The 17,969-nt window shown below is 43.6% G+C and overlaps 1 protein-coding gene across 3 annotated transcripts in view; it reads right to left on the bottom strand.

Moving 5' to 3' along the window:
- The window catches only part of PNPLA4 (patatin like phospholipase domain containing 4), a 43,352-nt gene extending 27,661 nt beyond the window's left edge, over window positions 1-15,691 (bottom strand). Inside the window, exons 1-4 of one of the 3 annotated variants that reach the window (XM_065415108.1) lie at window positions 15,624-15,691; window positions 13,283-13,631; window positions 12,210-12,327; window positions 3,511-3,695 (exon numbers count right to left, since the gene is read on the bottom strand). In XM_065415108.1, coding sequence (XP_065271180.1) covers window positions 3,511-3,695; window positions 12,210-12,327; window positions 13,283-13,441 — 462 coding nt within the window. In that variant the 5' untranslated portion in view covers window positions 13,442-13,631; window positions 15,624-15,691. Of the gene's footprint in view, window positions 1-3,510; window positions 3,696-12,209; window positions 12,328-12,845; window positions 13,171-13,282; window positions 13,798-15,623 lie in introns of those variants that run through there. The other 2 variants (XM_065415117.1, XM_065415126.1) reach the window with 2 other exon arrangements.
- Window positions 15,692-17,969: the final 2,278 nt, after the last annotated feature.

Here is a 17,969-nt window from a genome sequence, read left to right as displayed (position 1 = left end):
TGACAGAAAAGTTGAATAGAAATTTCAATAGAAGTACAACATTTGAATGAAACACATTCTATCCACAAGACTGAACTGTCTTTGGGTAACATTCATGGGAATTAAGAGATACAATAGAACCTCAGAGTTATGAACATCTCAGGAATGGAGGTTGCTCGTAACTCTGAAATGTTTGTAATTCTGAACAAAATGTTATGGTTGTTCTTTCAAAACTTTACAACTTAATACAGCTTTGAAACTTTACTATGCAAAAGAAAAATGCTCCTTTCCCTTTATTTTTTAGTAGTTTATGTTTAACACAGTACTGTACTGTATTTGCCTTATTTTTTTGTCTCTGCTGCTGCCTGATTGCTTACTTCTGATTCCAAATGAGGTGTATGGTTGACTGGTCAGTTCATAACTCTGGTGTTCATAACTCTGAGGTTCTATTGTATTATTTTGTCCACTGGAGAGCTCACATAATTTTTCATTAGTGCAACAGAAACAGAATGATGAAAAAGTTAATTTAAAAAATGTAAAGAAAGGCTAGAGAGCTCAAATAGCCTTCTCTAGTTCATACGATTTCATACATGCAAAATTTCATTAAAATCAGACAATGTAATATGTGCTTTACTCCAATAAAAGAGCAAAACCAAAACTTTTCCTACATTTTAACCTATAAAAAGGGCCAGGCTGGAGAAAAAACCCTATTGCCCAGAAGCCCAGTATAAGCAGAAATGCTATCTGGGCAAGTAAGTGTATCCACTATTCTGCCCACTGGATAAAGAGAAAAAAGGCTGGAGGCAGGGTGTGTGAGATAGCTGAAATTGATACCAGTCAAAGGAAAGAGGCCAGAAGGAAGAAGTGAACAGAGCAATAGAATTTTAAGTTCCAGTCTACAGAAGAGAGAAATGGACCTAGCCAATTTATGCATCCTAGTTTTCCACTCTCCCTTGGTGAGCAACTTTTTCAGTCTCAATTCAACAGGACCCCTAGCCTGTGCACCTTATTAATAAAAAACAGGAAACCCTCTTTAAGAAGGAGGAAGATATCAATTTTACTATTTCATCTATCTGATTTCTGTAGTCTGCCAATGCCATACCCCTTTGCTGACTAGAGCTTCAGACAAACAGCCCTTGTTCAGGCCCCAAACGAGGTGAAAAATGGGAAAACCAAGAGATTGTGACACAGAGTTTATTTTCCATCTGATCCCTCAAATAATATTTTCCTGATAATATCAAAATTGATGTTTTATCATTGCCTAACACATTGATATTAAATGTTCAATATTTCAATGTTTAGCAAGGTTTGGTCTTCTTCAATGCTGTATTCAGTCATTTCACAAAGAAGTAAGAGAGGCAAAATACTTTGTTGGAAGTTATGTGTACTGAAAACTAAACCCTTTTAGGTATGTCTGCACAGTAGTTAAACACCTACGCTGGCCTGGATTAGCTGACATTGGCTCCATAAGAAGTGCAAAGTGGCCTTCAACCAGCCGAGGTAGCAGTGGAGAACTGCTGTTGCAGAGAACTCTCCACCAGACAGCTCTGCTGCTTCACTACCTGTCTCCCTCCCTACTTCCAGCCTAAGCAGGAGGGAGTATTTGGGGGGCGGGGGGGGTTAAAGCCTGGGTGGGACAGGTAAGGGGAATGGCAGAGCAGAGCTCTGCTATGCATCATCCTCCATTGGTATACAGGGACAGCCCCAAATTGTGCAAGGCCACATGACCCTGAATCAGAAAGCAACAACTGGCTTCCTGCAAAGACCCCACCACTTCTCCACCCTTTGCTCCACCCAATAAGATCTTGGACAAAATAGAGAATCAAAGCCTATAACTGTGTGTGTTAATATCAGTCAAGTAAAAAAGAACCTGTCTGTTCCTTATATCTCCTTCCTTACAAGGACAGCAGGCATGTTTACTGAACAGTGTCAGCAGTTGGCTGTAACTACCAGCCTAGAACAGAAACTGATTACCTCTCTACAGCAAACTTTAATAAATTAAGCATATCACCAGCACAAATCTCACTCATCACTTCCCTCATACTGTCTCCTAAACCCGGGGTTCTCAACCTTTTTCTTTCTGAGCCTCCCTCTCCCACTCCAACATGCTATAAAAACTCCAGAGCCCGGGTGGTGGTGGTGAGGATTGGGGGCTCTGGGTTTCAGGCGCTGGGGGGCCCCCCTCTGGGCTGTAGGGCGTCAGGGCTCCAGCCCCGGGCAGGGAGCACGGACATAGGTGTAGTTTGACTTCTATTTGGGGTGGGGGTGGGGTAGGGCCGGCAGGGCTCGGGCCAGCTCCGCACAGTGGGGCTCGGAAAGGGAGCGCCACCTCCACCCCCCGACTAACCTCAGCAGATCACCCAGCTTGTCTGGGTTGGGGGAGGCACAACCAAAAATTATAACTCAAAGGGTGATGGGTTCAGCTCAAAAAGTTTGAAAACCACTCAGGGTGCAGGAAGAGGGATCCTAGGGGCTGTGTATAGGTGGGGGGCAGAGCTCAGGGTGCAGGGAGAGGGGTAGCTAGGGGCTCTGCCAGGAGACCCCCCCCCACATGGTCACTGCTCCCCGAAGACTCTGCGGAACCAGGTCCCCACGTCCGGGCGGCTCTTACTGGTTGCGCAAGCAGTCAAAAGGGGTTGGGAGCTGAGGAGCAGCCACAGCCCTGGGCACCAAGAGGAGGAGACGAGGGAGCGCTACACTGCCCCCTCCATGAAACCTGTCAGAGCAGCAGCCACCCCACACTGCCCAGCTCCAGCTTCCGACCACCGACCTGGCCAGAAGGCGAGGCTTCGGGAGGTGGGGAAAAGGGGTGTGTGGAGCTGCCACCGGGACTGCCCTGCTCTGGGTAAGGCACTGCAGTTTGGGGGTCAACGCACCCCTGAACTCCCCTCCACCTCTGCCCATGGGCTCGGGTCTTCTGCTCCACAGGGCACCAGGGCTTGGGGCTCACGGACCCCCTAAAACTGGCTCATGGACCCCCAGGAGGCTGCAGATCCTCGGTTGAGAACTGCTGTCCTAAACTACAAGAATACAAATAGTGTATAAGCTTTCGTGGGCTACAACCCACTTCTTCGGATGCATCCGAAGAAGTGGGTTGTAGCCCACGAAAGCTTATGCTCTAATAAATTTGTTAGTCTCTAAGGTGCCACAAGTACTCCTGTTATTTTTGCGGATACAGACTAACACGGCTGCTACTCTGAAATAGTGTATGTATGACTTTACATATTTCAACAAATCTTCATCCATATATGACTTCAAAATTATACAGCCTAAATATAATCTTTTGATGTAAATTGAGCACATACTTCATTAGTTGGTAAGTGTTTTTAAAAACGGTATGAGGAATATACACACACGTTCTTTGTTAGGGAAAGCAAAGAGTTGTGAGCTCTGCTCCTAGACAAGAACTAAAACAAAACAAAACCTGTCACCAAATAAAAATAGTGCCACCCTAAAAACCTTACTTTAGGAATTCAAGTTTTTTCTTAAAAAATCACTACATTCTAAATGAATTAGTTACTTTTCAATTACCTCTATGTTTTCTGGCATTGTTAACAGAACTGTGGCAACCAGTGATCCTGCAGAAGCTCCTGCAAAAGCCTTCACAACCTTCAGTAACTTCTTACCATGTCTGCAAAGAGCAGATGCTGCCCCCAAGTGGTATATACCCAGAAACCCACAAGCTGCAAATGACAGGTTGAGATGTTTCATTTTTGCTGTGGAAACAAAATTTTGCCATCAGGAGATGGATCAGTTAAATGCTTTAACAAATTTATTTTTTGCTATATAACACACACAAGCACAATATCTAAAAACAGCTGGCTTGTTTTCAAAGGAGATGAGCATCTTCAACCCCCAATTAATTCAATAGGAGCTTGTAGGTGCACAGCATCTTTGAACTTCAGGGCAACTGTATTCAAAATGCTGCTTAGTCAAATACTGCTCCATTTCTATTGTTCCAAGTGGAAAATTATTTTTATCCACAATAAAATATTAATAAAGTGTTTTTATAAATGTTGTGTTCCTCTGTTAAATTAAAAAGTTTAACACTGTATATTGAGTAGATATGTTTTCCCATATCTGGAGACCTAGTAAAACAACTTAAAAAAATAATCAATGATTCTAGTCATTTTCCAGAACTGTTTGATGGATTGGTACAATTTAAACTCATTTTGCTGCTGGCTGAGATGGTTAAAATTGCTCAGAATTGTAGATAATTACATCTGGTCATCATATTCACTTTAAATGTGCAGTACTGACTCTAAAATAGTCCTCTTGGAAAAACACTTTTCCCCTTTCATTATTGGAATTAATTTACTTTAGAAATGCTACCATCAGCATCTAATAATGCAAAGACAAATTTATGTAAAAGGCATTTCTTATTTAGAGAAAGGAAAACATGTTATAGTTGCAATCGTAAGAAGACACAAAAGAGAGACAAACTATAGTTATATAAAAATAAAACAAAACCCACCACAAGCACTTTAAAGGAGCTAAGGGTCTAATTCAGGGATCGGCAACCTTTGGCACGTGGCCCGTCAGGGAAATCCGCTGGCGGGCCGAAACGGTTTGTTTACCTGCACAGTCCACAGGTTCAGCCGATCGCAGCTCCCACTGGCCGCGGTTCGCTGTTCCAGGCCAATGGGGGCTGTGGGAAGTGGCAGTCAGCACACCCTCAGCCCACGCCACTTCCCGCAGCCCCCATTGGCCTGGGACAGTGAACCATGGCCAGTGGGAGCTGTGATCAGCCAAACCTGCAGATGCTGCAGGTAAACAAATTGTTCGGGCCCGCCAGCGGATTTCCCTGACGGGCCGTGTGCCAAAGTTGCCGATCCTGGTCTAATTTAAACTAACAAAATGTAAAAAGGGAAAATTAAGCTGAAGTTTAATTTTTAACTTCCCTGTTGTGCCCAGATATATTACCTTGGATTTTTGCAGAAATAGTGGTAGAGGTATGAGAGGCAGGGTGCCTTATATTCATTTATATTTCTTATAAGATTTAGAATGTCACATGGAATTGGGAGAAAGGAGGTTACATACGTGGCTGCTCATGGATTTCAATGGGACTACTCACAGCAGTGAAGTTAAGCAAGTACGCAAGCGTTTACAGGATCGGGGCATTTGCCTACCTTAAGGAAAAATGGCTTAGCATGGCATCTAGTGCACTTAATATTAAACATGGAGTTAACTAGAGCTCAATTGCCCAACGTGTAACAAAGGAATCTTGAGTATCAGAGGGGTAGCCATGTTAGTCTGTATCTACAAAAACAACAAGGAGTCTGGTGGCACCTTAAAGACTAACAGATTTATTTGGGCATAAGCTTTCGTGGGTAAAAAGCCCACGATGCATCTGAAGAAATGGGTTTTTTACCACGAAAGCTTATGCCCAAATAAATCTGTTAGTCTTTAAGGTGCCACCAGACTCCTCATTGTTTTTAAAGGAATCTGAAATCTCTTACAGGATTGAGCCTACTCTCAGGTTTAGGGAGGACAAGTGTCCAAAGCAATGTCATTAGATCCCTTAAATTCAAAGCTGTGCTTATACAAGGGAATTTTAAAAACAAAATTTCCTCCAGTGTTACCATGGGCTCAACTGAACCTGTGGCAATACTAGAGAAAAAAAAATCCCTAAAGTTATCTCGAGTAGACAAAACCCTAAAGATCTAACTTCTTACATACCTCCAGAAACTTGCAAGATTCTGCTATTGCTGATCATAAAAGCCATATACTGTATAGAAGATAGTTAAAATAAGCAATAAAAAAATAAGCTAAGTATGTAACAGAAGCCTAACCCTTATGATCTCAGACCTTCAGCAAAGGGTTAGGAAATGAGTGTTAAAAGGGGATGGAGAACAAAGCTAGACCATATTGTTCGAGTTACTCGCTCAGCCTCAAGATACCATTAGCTCTAAAACACAAAGGTCTAGATGAATGCCTAATGAGAATAGATTTGTTACTCTAACTATATCTTTAAATTTCCTTTGTAAATTATCTTCCTCTTCGCACTACCAAAACCCAGTAATTAATTAGCTTATTTTTTCTCTATATAATCCACTTATTTCATGCAACTTCTTCTGTGTGTTTTGGACTGGACTTGTAAATCATGCAAAAATAAAAGCTATAAAATTAATTCTCTTTTAATAGATTGTATTTTAAAGGTAAATTTAGCTGAGGTTGCCAAGGCATGCCAATGTTACTACAATAATAAGGTCATTAAAACTCAGTGTGCTTCTCAAACATATGTTCACATAAGGCTACTGTGATGGATTCCCCCTGGGGTGCCACCTGGAACTGGGGTACCACTGAGCCCCCCAACCCACCAGCCTAGGCTCCCTTTATACTGTGCTGCTGTGACCAGCCTGCACTTTCACCAGCACACATACAGGTAGGTACACACCCAGCTGCAGTTACACGCAGACGCTGTGTCCAGCCCCTGCATGGGAAAGCTCCAGCTAGGGAACTTCCGAGCTACTCAGGCACACACCCCCTCTGGAGCGTAAACCCAAAATAATACCGTCTTATGCTGCACAGGGAACTGTACAGCATAAGCTCATGAAATTCATCCCCTCCCTCAGTGTGGAGAGGAATACACAACAGTTTTCTGCCCCAGTTATGACTCCCACACACTGGTTTTAGATAAAGCAAAAGCAAGTTTATTAACTACAAAAGACAGATTTTAAGTGTTTAAAGGGATCACAAACTGATCAAAGCAGATTACCTAGCAAATAAACAAAACATGCAAATTAAGCTTAATGTACTACATAGATCAGATATGAATAGCAAATTCTCACCCTAAGTGATGATACAAGCAGGCTGCAGTTTCTTAAGGGGAAAGCTGCACTAGCTTACAGCTTGGAATCCCCAGGTGTCTCATTCACAACCTAAAAACCCCTTTAGCCTGGGTCCAGCACTTCCCCCAGTTCAGTCTTTGTTCCTCAGGTGTTTCCAGGAGTCACTCTGGGTGGGGAGTCAGTGAAGAACCACGATAATGTCACTCCCCTGCCTTATATAGCTTTTGCATATGGTGGGAACCCTTTGTTTCAAAGCTTGGTTCCCACACCAGTCAGTGGAAAAACACTGATATCCCAAGATTCAGACCAGTACCAGGTGACCTGGTCACATGTCCCTATAGTGTCACAGCAGCCATCACTCGGAGGCTGTTTGTAGTGTCCTCAGAAAGGCCCCCACTTGGGAGATAAGCTTCTTCTAAGGCCTACTGTCTTCTCCTAATGACTCATTAACCTGAATGGGCCATCTAGACTGAGAACCTCTAGCCTAGTAAGCGTTCCCCAGGTATAAACACTTTTGTAATACAGATTCCTAACTTCAGATACAAAAATGATACATGCATACAAATAGGATAATCATATTCAGCAGATCATAACCTTTCCAATGACACCTCACATGACTTAACTTGCATAAAATACATCATAACTATGTCATAATTATATTATAATAATATCACTATAAAGAATATGGGGTGCAGTGTCACAGTTACACAGTCACTATGGACAGATTTGTTTGATCCTCATTACCTGAAGGAATATTTGAATTCTCTAGGCATTAAGACTCCTTGTTTTCCCAAATTTAGTTTGCATGCCTCTAACACATCCTATGTGTACAGTACAGGTTTAGGTGGCTTCATATGGTGATGTGATGAATGACCAGAAGAATAGAGCATTTTGAAAGAGAAGCCCCTAACAGAAGGTTAAATCCTTTATGCTTCTTCATTAAGTATGGATTAAAAGCAGGAAGAGGAGAAAGATTTCCTCTCTGTATACAGCTTTAAAAATACCTAAAATGCTCTTGTTGAAAGTCTATGAAAAAGCATCAATACACTATCAAGAAACAATTTGATACATTTTATACAGTGAAGTCTGTACTTTGTTTAAACTTCTACGCTGAACCTCTTCCATCCATCAGGTAACACAGAAATGAATCATTAATGTATGGGAGACTTTCTGTTGAAAGTGGAAGACTTTCTTTAAAAAAAAAAAAGTGTATCGTTTAGATGTTGTTAATTGGAATTCACTGAAAAAACACTTCCTACCTCGTCTCTAATTTTTTTGTGGGGGAATATATAGAAGTATCACTTAATCCGCAATGACTACTGCTGTACAGATAGATGTCTCCTCCCTGGCAGGAGGGAGCAGCTATTTAACGACACATAGCAATATTACCAAAAATCCCCTGAGGGCCCCCCCCCGAAAAAAATTCAATGTAATTACTCTGATTGTTCTCATTTCCTATCTGGAAACCAAAGGTGAAATCCTGGATCCATTGAAGTTAATGGCAAAATTCAAATTGACTTTGGCGCCAGGATTGCACCCTGTTTGTCTACTGGTTCTGATTTTAATGACAGGAAGAAATCAAAAAGAATGTGTGATAATGTTTAATATGTTTAATCTCTATTTTTCCCTATGTAGAACTAACTTATTTATAACTGTCATATTTAATTCACAGAACTTTATTCTCTATGGCACAAAGCACCAGTGTGAAGCTGTAATTTACAAAATAATAGATGTCTATTTCAAGAAAGATGAGATATACTGTAAACCAATTAGCTGTATAACAAGCAAATTAAGTGATATGTGAGAAAAATAACAGGAGAATATATATGAATATTTTATGTAGAATTGCTGAGACAATACAAAGACAAAATAAATGCTATAGAAAGTGTATTTTAAGAAGAAAATGTAACAAGGCGAGAACAAAATTAAGATTTGTTCTGAAATCAGAGCAGCTTTTTTTGGTAATAACTACATATGTAAGAGATAATCTAAGCCTAGTGTGTACTGAAATGGTGACGCCAATGCTTTTTGAAGTGCAAGTATGTAGAAAAAGAGATATAAAGAATGATACAGACTAACTAAAACCAAAAGCTGTGGTCTGTTATGGAGCTCATTGGGAGAGTCTGTTTTCCTCTACATTTCTCCATAACTTTAGTGGCAACTTTCAGAACCTTATTTTAGTTTCCAAGATAAAGTATTTACATTTCACCGAACATTTTTGTTTTCTCTTTAGTCTGTAAATTAATAAATACCTCTCCTGTTTAATTTACATTGAATTTGGCATTGACTGTTGTATCTGGGAACATCAGATAGTTGTTGCTTGCCAATGTTTTCAAAGAGAACATAACTGTGCATTTAAGGGATGCAGAAACAAGTAAACATGACTTAAGTTCAGATTCATCTTAGGGTATGTCTTCACTAGCAACGTTAAAGTGCTGCCGTCACAGTGCTTTAACTTGGCTCTGTAGTTTTTTTTACAGCGCTTTCTCCCAGCGCTGTAAAACAAAACAAACCACCCCCACGAGGGGAGTAGCTCCCAGCGCTGGTGCACTGTCTAAACCAGGGGTAGGCAACCTATGGCACGCGTGCAGAAGGCAGCACGCGAGCTGATTTTCAGTGGCACTCACACTGCCCGGCTCCTGGCCACTGGTCCGGGGGCTCTGCAGTTTAATTTAATTTTAAATGAAGCTTCTTCAACATTTAAAAAACTTATTTACTTTACATACAACAATAGTTTAGTTATATATTATAGACTTATAGACCTTCTAAAAACGTTAAAATGTATTACTGGCACGCAAAACTTTAAATTAGAGTGAACAAATGAAGACTCGGCACACCACTTCTGAAAAGTTGCCGACCCCTGGTCTACACTGCCACTTACCAGCACTGAAACTTGCAGCGCGTAGGGGTGTGTTTTTTTCACACCCCTGAGGGAGAAAGTTTCAGCGCTGTAAAGTGGTAGTATAGATAAGGCCTTAGTGCTGTTGCGGGCATAAAGGGAAGACAGCTCCACCTCCCCCGCCCAGAGACTTCTAGGGGCTGGTTTGCCACATGGCACAAACTAGGGCAATCCCGAGGGCTGCCCTAACTGGTGCCCCTGTTATAAAGAATGCCTGTGGGCCATTGCAAAGGCAAGGAGACAAGCTTGCCTAGGCCACACACCCTACCACTCTCAAATCAATCCCTCCCACCTCTGGCTCACCCATGTCTCATGCATCGAAATCCTTCCTGCATCTTCTGTGAAGCAAGAACAGAGCAGACAGAGCAAACTCTATGCCTTGAAGCAGGAGGCTTCTGTACAAGGGATATTTTTTGGGACAGGCTTACCCCAGTATACCAGCTCCTTTGCATCAACTTAGCTAATGAGAAAGGGTCCCTAGGCAATGGCAAATCTGGCATTCTGAACAGGTAGGTGGGCAAGGGCATAGAGAATTCTACAGTGTGCCATAACAGGGTCCCTAGGGTACAGCTCTGGGTAGAAGAGAGCCAAAAAACATAAGGTATTTATAAATCTGTAGCACTGGAGTAGTTAAAATGAAAAACACTCATGACTAAGAGCCTTTGTTTTTTAAAGCTCTGTCCCCTTCCCTCTGCCCCAAAACATCTATGTATCAAACCTATTCAAATTTAGAACTAACCCTTCCCCCACAACCATTTAAAACTTCCTTTATAAAAACAGCAACAATTTTACCTGGCCTGTTTGCTGATTACACTGGACCACTGACCAATAAAGGTGGTCACTAGTTCAAAATTCCAGTGCTGCAAATAAAAGGCTGTCAAGCAGACAAGAGAGTCCAATGTCAGCGACATAAAGGAACTGCTTGAACTCCTACTGCCACAAGAGCCTTCTTAAGCATTCTATAGAACTGTTGTTTAAAGACTTGCAGAGACCCTGAATGAAGTGGAACCAGTAGTGAAGATGCATCTACTTATGTGTACAAACTCATTTGAACTGAAAATGTATTTTAATTATTTTAAGAGCCAAAGAAAAATCAATTTCTATATAGTTGGTATTTCTTCTCTTAATCTGTCTTGTCTATTTAGGCCCTGATCCTGCAATGTAATACATGAGGGTGGATGAAGGATGTTTGCTCACTCATTGAGTCTGCATGTACTGCAGGACTGTAACCTTACACTCTAAAAATTTGAGGGCAGGGCTGTCTCTTACTATGTGTATGTACAGCAGCAAGCACAATGGGGCCTCTATCTCTGTTGGGTTTCTGGGAAATACCGTTACACAAATAATAGTAAAAAAATATTTTAAAAACAACAACCCACAGCCTAACACTTGCTATAAACTTATTTCACCAAAAATTTTAACAAGAATTAACAAAAAGGAACTGCCAACAAATGGGCCATTTTTATGAACAAAAATATACTGAATGAGAGCTATCAAGCAGTTTAGATGAGATATGATAAATATTTGCATTAAATGAAAAGCTTTAAAATATTACATTAGCAAACTGGATGGCTAGCTACGATCCACTGCTAGTTCAATAAACAAGCTTACAATTTAACTTGGACTTTACCTTGAGAAAATAAGCAAAGGCATGAAAGGAAGAGATGCAAGGTATTTACAGATCCATACTCACACTGAGGCAGCTTTCCAGGGATTGTAAAATAACTATCAATTTAATAAGCATCAAGAAACCAGATAGGGATAAATACTTATGAGAGTCTGCCTTTGCTGTATCTTCAAAACCACAGAAGCCCAAGTGGGTGAGTTGTATCAAACACAAAGGCTCTAATTCAAAAACTACTGAAGACAAAGAGTCCTTCCATTGATTTCAATGGGCTTTGGATTGAGCCCAAAGCGCACACAAAGACTCCATTACTAAGTCACCTCATGCTACCCATACAAGCTAAAGAACTACAAAATAATACCAGATTGTGTCCTAGTTATTCAGTAAACTGTTCCAGGGTGGAGGGATAGCTCAGTGGTTTGCACATTGGCCTGCCAAACGCAGGGTTGTGAGTTCAATCCTTCAGGGGGCCACTTAGGGATCTGGGGCAAAATCAGTACTTGGTCCTGCTAGTGAAGGCAGGGGGCTGGACTCGATGACCTTTTGGGGTCCCTTCCAGCTCTAGGAGATAGGTATATCTCCACATATTTAAAAAAAAAAAAAAAAAAAAAAAGCTTCTTCTGAATCATCAGCCAAGTCCCAATAAAGTATACAGAATGACTTCAATTTGATTGGACCAATAGTGTATTGGGTGAATAAAATTTATTTTTTAAATTGCAGAATGTACCTCAGTGAACCATAATTATTATTATTTAGTGCACTGTGGAAAAAATACAAAATCCTTTTTTATTAGCAATAAAAAATTCCTGTACGTTGCTTTTTTTTTTTTCCAAAATACTTAAATCCATATTATACAGTAACTTGATGATAAAAACAAGATAATTGAGATTTAACTGAGAATAAAAGTATTAAATACCTTCCATCATGAGTTGTCTTCCATCATATGTTGCTTTGGGCCCTTTCCCATAGGCTGTTTTAACTTCCTCAGCAACAACAGCGGTTGCCATGTCCATTATCAGCCATTCATTCTGTACCTGGGACACCCACATTAAGACAATCAAAGGTTAATCTTTTGAAGGAAAGAATAAAAGGAATGGTTGCAGGAAAATCTCGGCTTATTTTTTTCTGAAGTATTTAAAATAATACTGTGAAAAATTATGATGTGTTCTTTAAAACTAGCTGGGCATGTTTTCCTTAGAAAGGTGAATAAAAGCTCCACATCATTTACATATTTGTACAGAGTCTAAACACACTACCATATATAACATTTTATATGCTATTATTTATAATAAACAACAGCATGCAATAATTTACACTTTCAAAGCGGAAACTAATCTAAGTAGATGTCTAAAACTAGGTACAGTAGACTATGCCACTTACAGGCAGCGTGTGTAGAACATGATGTGCAAACACCAAGATTAAGTTTTATTTCATAAATGATCCTGTCCACTGCTTCAGTCATGTTTCCACAGCCTTAGTCTTTTCTCCTTGCATACTTTTCATAGTGATACTCAAGTTCTATGCTCTTATCCTACCTTAATAAATCCTTTACCTCTTTTTCTGGTCTTAGTCCTCGTGTGTGTGGGGATGAGGCACAAATTCCTTTCTTCAGTAAATCAAATCATCTCAGTCCATGCCCTCCTGCAGTCTCTCCTAAACACTTATTTCTTTCAGCTAGTCTTCCACCAGTAATCATCTTATTTTTCCTACACTATAACTACACGGAGGTTTTATTTTTCTCTTAAGGAAGCTAGAACAACAAGAAACCTATATGGCAAGTCACATATCCTGTTACTTCCCTACCTGCACCCCTCAGTCTGGTCATTTTTCTGAGTTAGTGTCCAAACCTGCAATCCCTTATGCCAGTAGTCCTCAATTAATCAAACCTTAAAACAGTAAACTCTAGAGGAAGGGATCTGGTCTTGTTGTTGAAAGAGCACCATGAATACCTATAACACCATAGAAAAAATAAATTAAGTAGATACTTACATTATATGTGGATTTAACGCGTGTGGCTCTTAGACTGCAGTAACCCAGAACACCAGTCCAAAACTGCTGAGTTTTAAAAAATATGCTACCATGCAGTCCACCCTCTTTCAATGGAGGCCATTGCCTTTGGATGCTACACATGTGTTTAGTGGCCCACATTCCTCTGCAAAGTAGCCCCTGAATCCAGATGGTGTAACAATAAATGGATTTGCTCAGAACACGATCATTTTACTGCCACAGGCTTGTAATGAACGAGGTAGCTATAACACCACCAGATGAGTTTATTGCTGGACATTACAAGGTTATGCAAGGGAGATGTCCCATCATCCACTAATAATATTTAAAATACCTGGTGGAAAACACAGAAAGCCAAAACCAAGTTGAGTGATAAAAAAGAAGCTGTATGTTAAGGCCCTGACTCTACAATGGGAGCCATGTAGAAGGTAATCAGTAACATATCATGCAAACTGATCCATAAGGACTCTGCTTGCACAGATTAGATTGCGGGATTGGGACATATTTTGCAGGTGACAATACAAGCTCTAGAAAAACAAGGTGGGTGAAGTAATACCTTTTTTTGGGCCAACTTCTGTTGGTGAAAGAGACAAGCTTTCAAGCTGAAGAACTCTGTGTAACCTTGTCTCTTTCATTAACAGAAGTTGGTCCAATAAAAGATATTACCTCACCTACTTTATCTTTCTAATATCCTGGGACCAGGGGTGCTGCAATGGGGGGGAGGGGGTGTCAGGGGGCCATGGCCCTCCCACTTTTTGAAAGTGGATGAGCCTGGCCGATCCCCTTTTCACCATGGGCCTGCCCCGGCCCCTCTTCTTCCCCTGCCCCCCTTCAGCCAGGTGGCAGCTGGAGCCAGCAGGGGAGCCTGGGCAGCTGTTGGGCACCACGCCACAGACCCTCTGGGGTACAGGGCGGAGAGCAGCCACTGGCCTGTGTCCCTGCTCCACGGTCCCCTGCCTGAGACCAACACAGCTATATCATTACAAATACAAGCTCTAGACAATTACACAGAAGAACTGAAAACACATTCCTTGTCTGGAAGTTCATGAATGCTAAGTGTCAAAAAACAAAAAATAAAAAAATGATAATCTAGGAGGGAAGATTGCCTTGATTTCCGCTTCAAATAAAACACTGTGGGATCCTGATAATCCACGACCATAAAGGGAAACCATCAGCTTGAAATGTAGTCAATTTCAAATGGGAGTGAAATGCAGCTCAAATGGGAGGGAAAAGTCACTACACCCACCCATGAGTGCCCCTTCCAATGTAGTCTGTGTTTTACAATCACATTTGTCTTACTTTTAGAATTTTGGAGGAATTTATTGCCTCAAACACCTGCACTCAGTATGGGATAGAAACTGTACAGCTGCCTATACAGTGTCACCCAATACCAGGGCTGGCCTTGGGGTAGGGGGGAACCTGGGTGGCTGCCCAAAGTGCAAGTGGTCAAGGGAGTGCAGTGCAGCGCAGCAGAGCTGAGGTGCACAGTTCCCCCACCCCCCGCAATGTTCCACGGCTGCTACTCTGAAACATACCCTTCTAGGGGACTGTGAGGGGAGAATGAGGAGCAACACCAAGTGCTCCATGCATCCAGATCACTTTCCCCACCTGGGCTGGGAGGCGAGCATCAGGAGCTGTTGCTCTCTGCCTTTCTCTCAGGCAGCCAGGTGGGGAAGTGACCTGGATGCAGGAAGTCCCGATGTTGCTCCTCGCTCCCCCGCGTTCAAGGCGAGCCAACAGCTCTGCTCAGTGCATCCAGGTCAGTTTCCCCACATGGGTGCAAGAGTGGGGGGGGGGCAGGGGTTAGGGAGGATGGGGAGCCTACGGTGGCCAGGGGCAACGGGGGGCACCGCACCCATGGGGGCCTGGGGCACGAAAAGAGAAGCTAGCCCAGGGCACCATTTTCCCTAAAGCCGTCTCTGCGTAATACACACCGGGGGCGGGGAAATAATCCTAATCTGAGCGGAGCTAGAACAGTTGCAAAGCTCTGTGACAAGGCTACAGCAGGGCAAGGGGAGATTCCCGCCAGTCTACAGCGCAGCCTCCCCATCTCTCCCGGGGGTCCGTGGGGGGGTGAGCATAGAAACGTAGGGCGGGGGGAGTCGGGACCTGTCCACCCCCACACGCTGAGGCAGGGCTCGACGGGCCGGCAGGACGCCCCCCACTGCAGCAGCCTCTGCTGGGATCCGCCTAGAGGCCCAGTGTTTATGCAGGGGGCGGGGCTGTCCTGGCACGCGCTGTGCTGGCTCCCAACGTCAGAGCGCCGCGCGGGGCATAGCACTTTGGGTCAAGTAAGGGCGCGCGGGAGCCTCGCACACCCACGCACCTCTTCTCCCTGCACGCGCCGGCCACCGCTGACGCGCCTATTGTTCTACAAACTCAGCGCCAATAAACCGAGCGACTCCCCCTAACCCCACGCCGCCCTCTCTTTGTCGAAAACCTCGCGAGATCTCGCTTCCCGCCCGCTGGGAGGGCGCGCACCTCTGGAGCTCGACTCGCACGCGTGTGACGCATAAAGGGGCGGGGCAGAATTAACAATTCGCCGCTCTGTGCAGTTCCGCCCGACTCGGGCTTGCGCATCTCACAACGGGTACGGTGCGCGAGGACGGACGAAAACGTGCACGTCACTCACGCGTCTTCTCCCCCCCCCGCGCATGTGCAGTGTGCTGGCGCTGGAACGAGGCACGCAGGGCTTTGCGGCAGAGGAGGTCCTGGCACAATTCTCCGCGCTGCAGCCCCCGCCCCTTCCTCACACGCGCAGGGAGCGGGCAACTGGCCGGGATCCTGCGCGCGGCGTAGCACGTGCGAGGCCCTGAAGCCCCCGGGCCGGAGCAAAACGCCACAGCGGGCACTGAGGAAGGGGAGGGTCTGTGAGCGGGGCGGCAATGAGCCACCCTAAGCTTCTTGCTTAAGGCCGGGAGGGGCAGTCTGTTGGGTGCCAGGCGGCGTGCCCAGGATCCCCGTGCAGAGCGGGGATGGTGCTTATGCCCCCTTCGGCATGGCAGTGACTCTCCCCGCTTCAGGGCGGGTTGCCTGGGCTTTGTGGAGTCATTCTGCTGCCTCCGCCCTTTCAGGCCAGTCAGTCTGGGGCAGAGGAAGCAGCCTCCCAACACGCGCCTTGGTTTTTTCACAACAGTTCATATTAATGTAGTACTTTTAAATATTAGTGATTACTAGAAATTTAGTGTTAAGGGTGATCAGTATTATTTCAATATTTATTAAAAATAGCAGCTAATATTAATTTAGTAATAAATGCTAGTGATTAATAAAAAAAACAGGCGCCTTGGATCAGTGCACTCAGTACATTTTTTTTTTTTTGAAATTGCTCTGCTGTGTAATGTAATGTGAAGGAACGTTTCTTTGGCTCCACCCCACCATCTTGAGGCAACCCAGCCCCTAAAATATTCTTCTGAACTAATTAAATTCTGTTACCAGTTAATGACAAAAACAAGGCATCTTAGAGGCCACTTTAGGTGCAGGTGATATTTTACACGAGCCCCCTCCCCTCCCAACCTAAATTTGAAATGCAGTATGCAGATGATAGATGCTTGCAATGATTTCCCATTATGTTTTTAGTACGTGTAATGAAAAATTAGTTTTGTTTACAACTTCTGTTGGTTGAGCTTATTGGGCACCCCGTGGACTCCTAGCATTCCTCTATTCCTACCTCCTCAAGTTCCCTATCTTCCACTTTCCCATCCCCCTCTTTTTGAGGGACTTTCTGAAACTCCCTCTAGTTTCCTCCTGGCATGTGCCCCTCATTCACTTCTCCCCCACAGACTCTCCAGTGAACCTGCACCCAATCCTGACACAGCACAACGGCCAGGCCTGTCCTAGAAGTCTGTGGCGAGGGGGTGGGCGGGAGGGAATGGCTGCAGGGTGATCTTCCATCTCTGTGCAGCCAGTGCCCTGTGCTCCCTACTGCCATGCAAGTGCCTCCACATTTATTTATTGACAAAACTGGCAGACTTTTAAAATATTTTGCTTAGAATTTTTATTTTTTTGGTGTGGAATTCCATCAGGAGTAGTAGACCTGTGCGGTTCAGTGCCAGGAGGGTCTGGGTGCAGGAGGGATCTGCATGCACAGGAGCTCATTGAGGTGTTTCTGGGTGCATGGGCAATGGGACTCTGCAGGGCACTCCAGGTGAAGGTGGTTGGGGATCAGCAGGGGGGTCTGGATGCTGGGGGACTCCAGATGCAGGGGGTGAGGCTCGGGGGCAGTCTAGGTTTGGGGGGTCTGGATGCACAGGGGTTGGGTGGATGTCTGACCTGACCCTGGCTGGACATCCCCAGTCCCCCACCCCACAGTGATTTACCTCTCCACTGGCTGCTCTGGGCACCCTAAATGACATGCCCGTGCTGCTGGGGAGGGGCGCATTACTGCTCTTGTGGCTTCCCTTTACTTCCCTGTCAGAAAGTCATTTTTCTGTAGGGAATCAAAGAAATCTGTGTGGGTCGTTAATTCTACATGCGCGCAGTGCTGCAGAATTCCCTGAGGAGTAATTATTTTAAACATGACAGAAATGCTTAAGGAATGTTGAAAATTACATTTACCATACATTTGTTAAGCATGAACTTAAACTGCCTAGAAAAATGTAAATTCTGATTTGAGAGAAATGCTAAAAGCTTCTTGAGAAATGTTATATTCGGTTTTTCAACAACACAGGTTGTT

Source organism: Emys orbicularis, chromosome 1 (genome assembly GCF_028017835.1).
Source record: "Emys orbicularis isolate rEmyOrb1 chromosome 1, rEmyOrb1.hap1, whole genome shotgun sequence".
NCBI classification, from domain to species: Eukaryota; Metazoa; Chordata; order Testudines; family Emydidae; genus Emys; species Emys orbicularis.
This window is presented reverse-complemented; position numbering and strand designations above follow the sequence as displayed.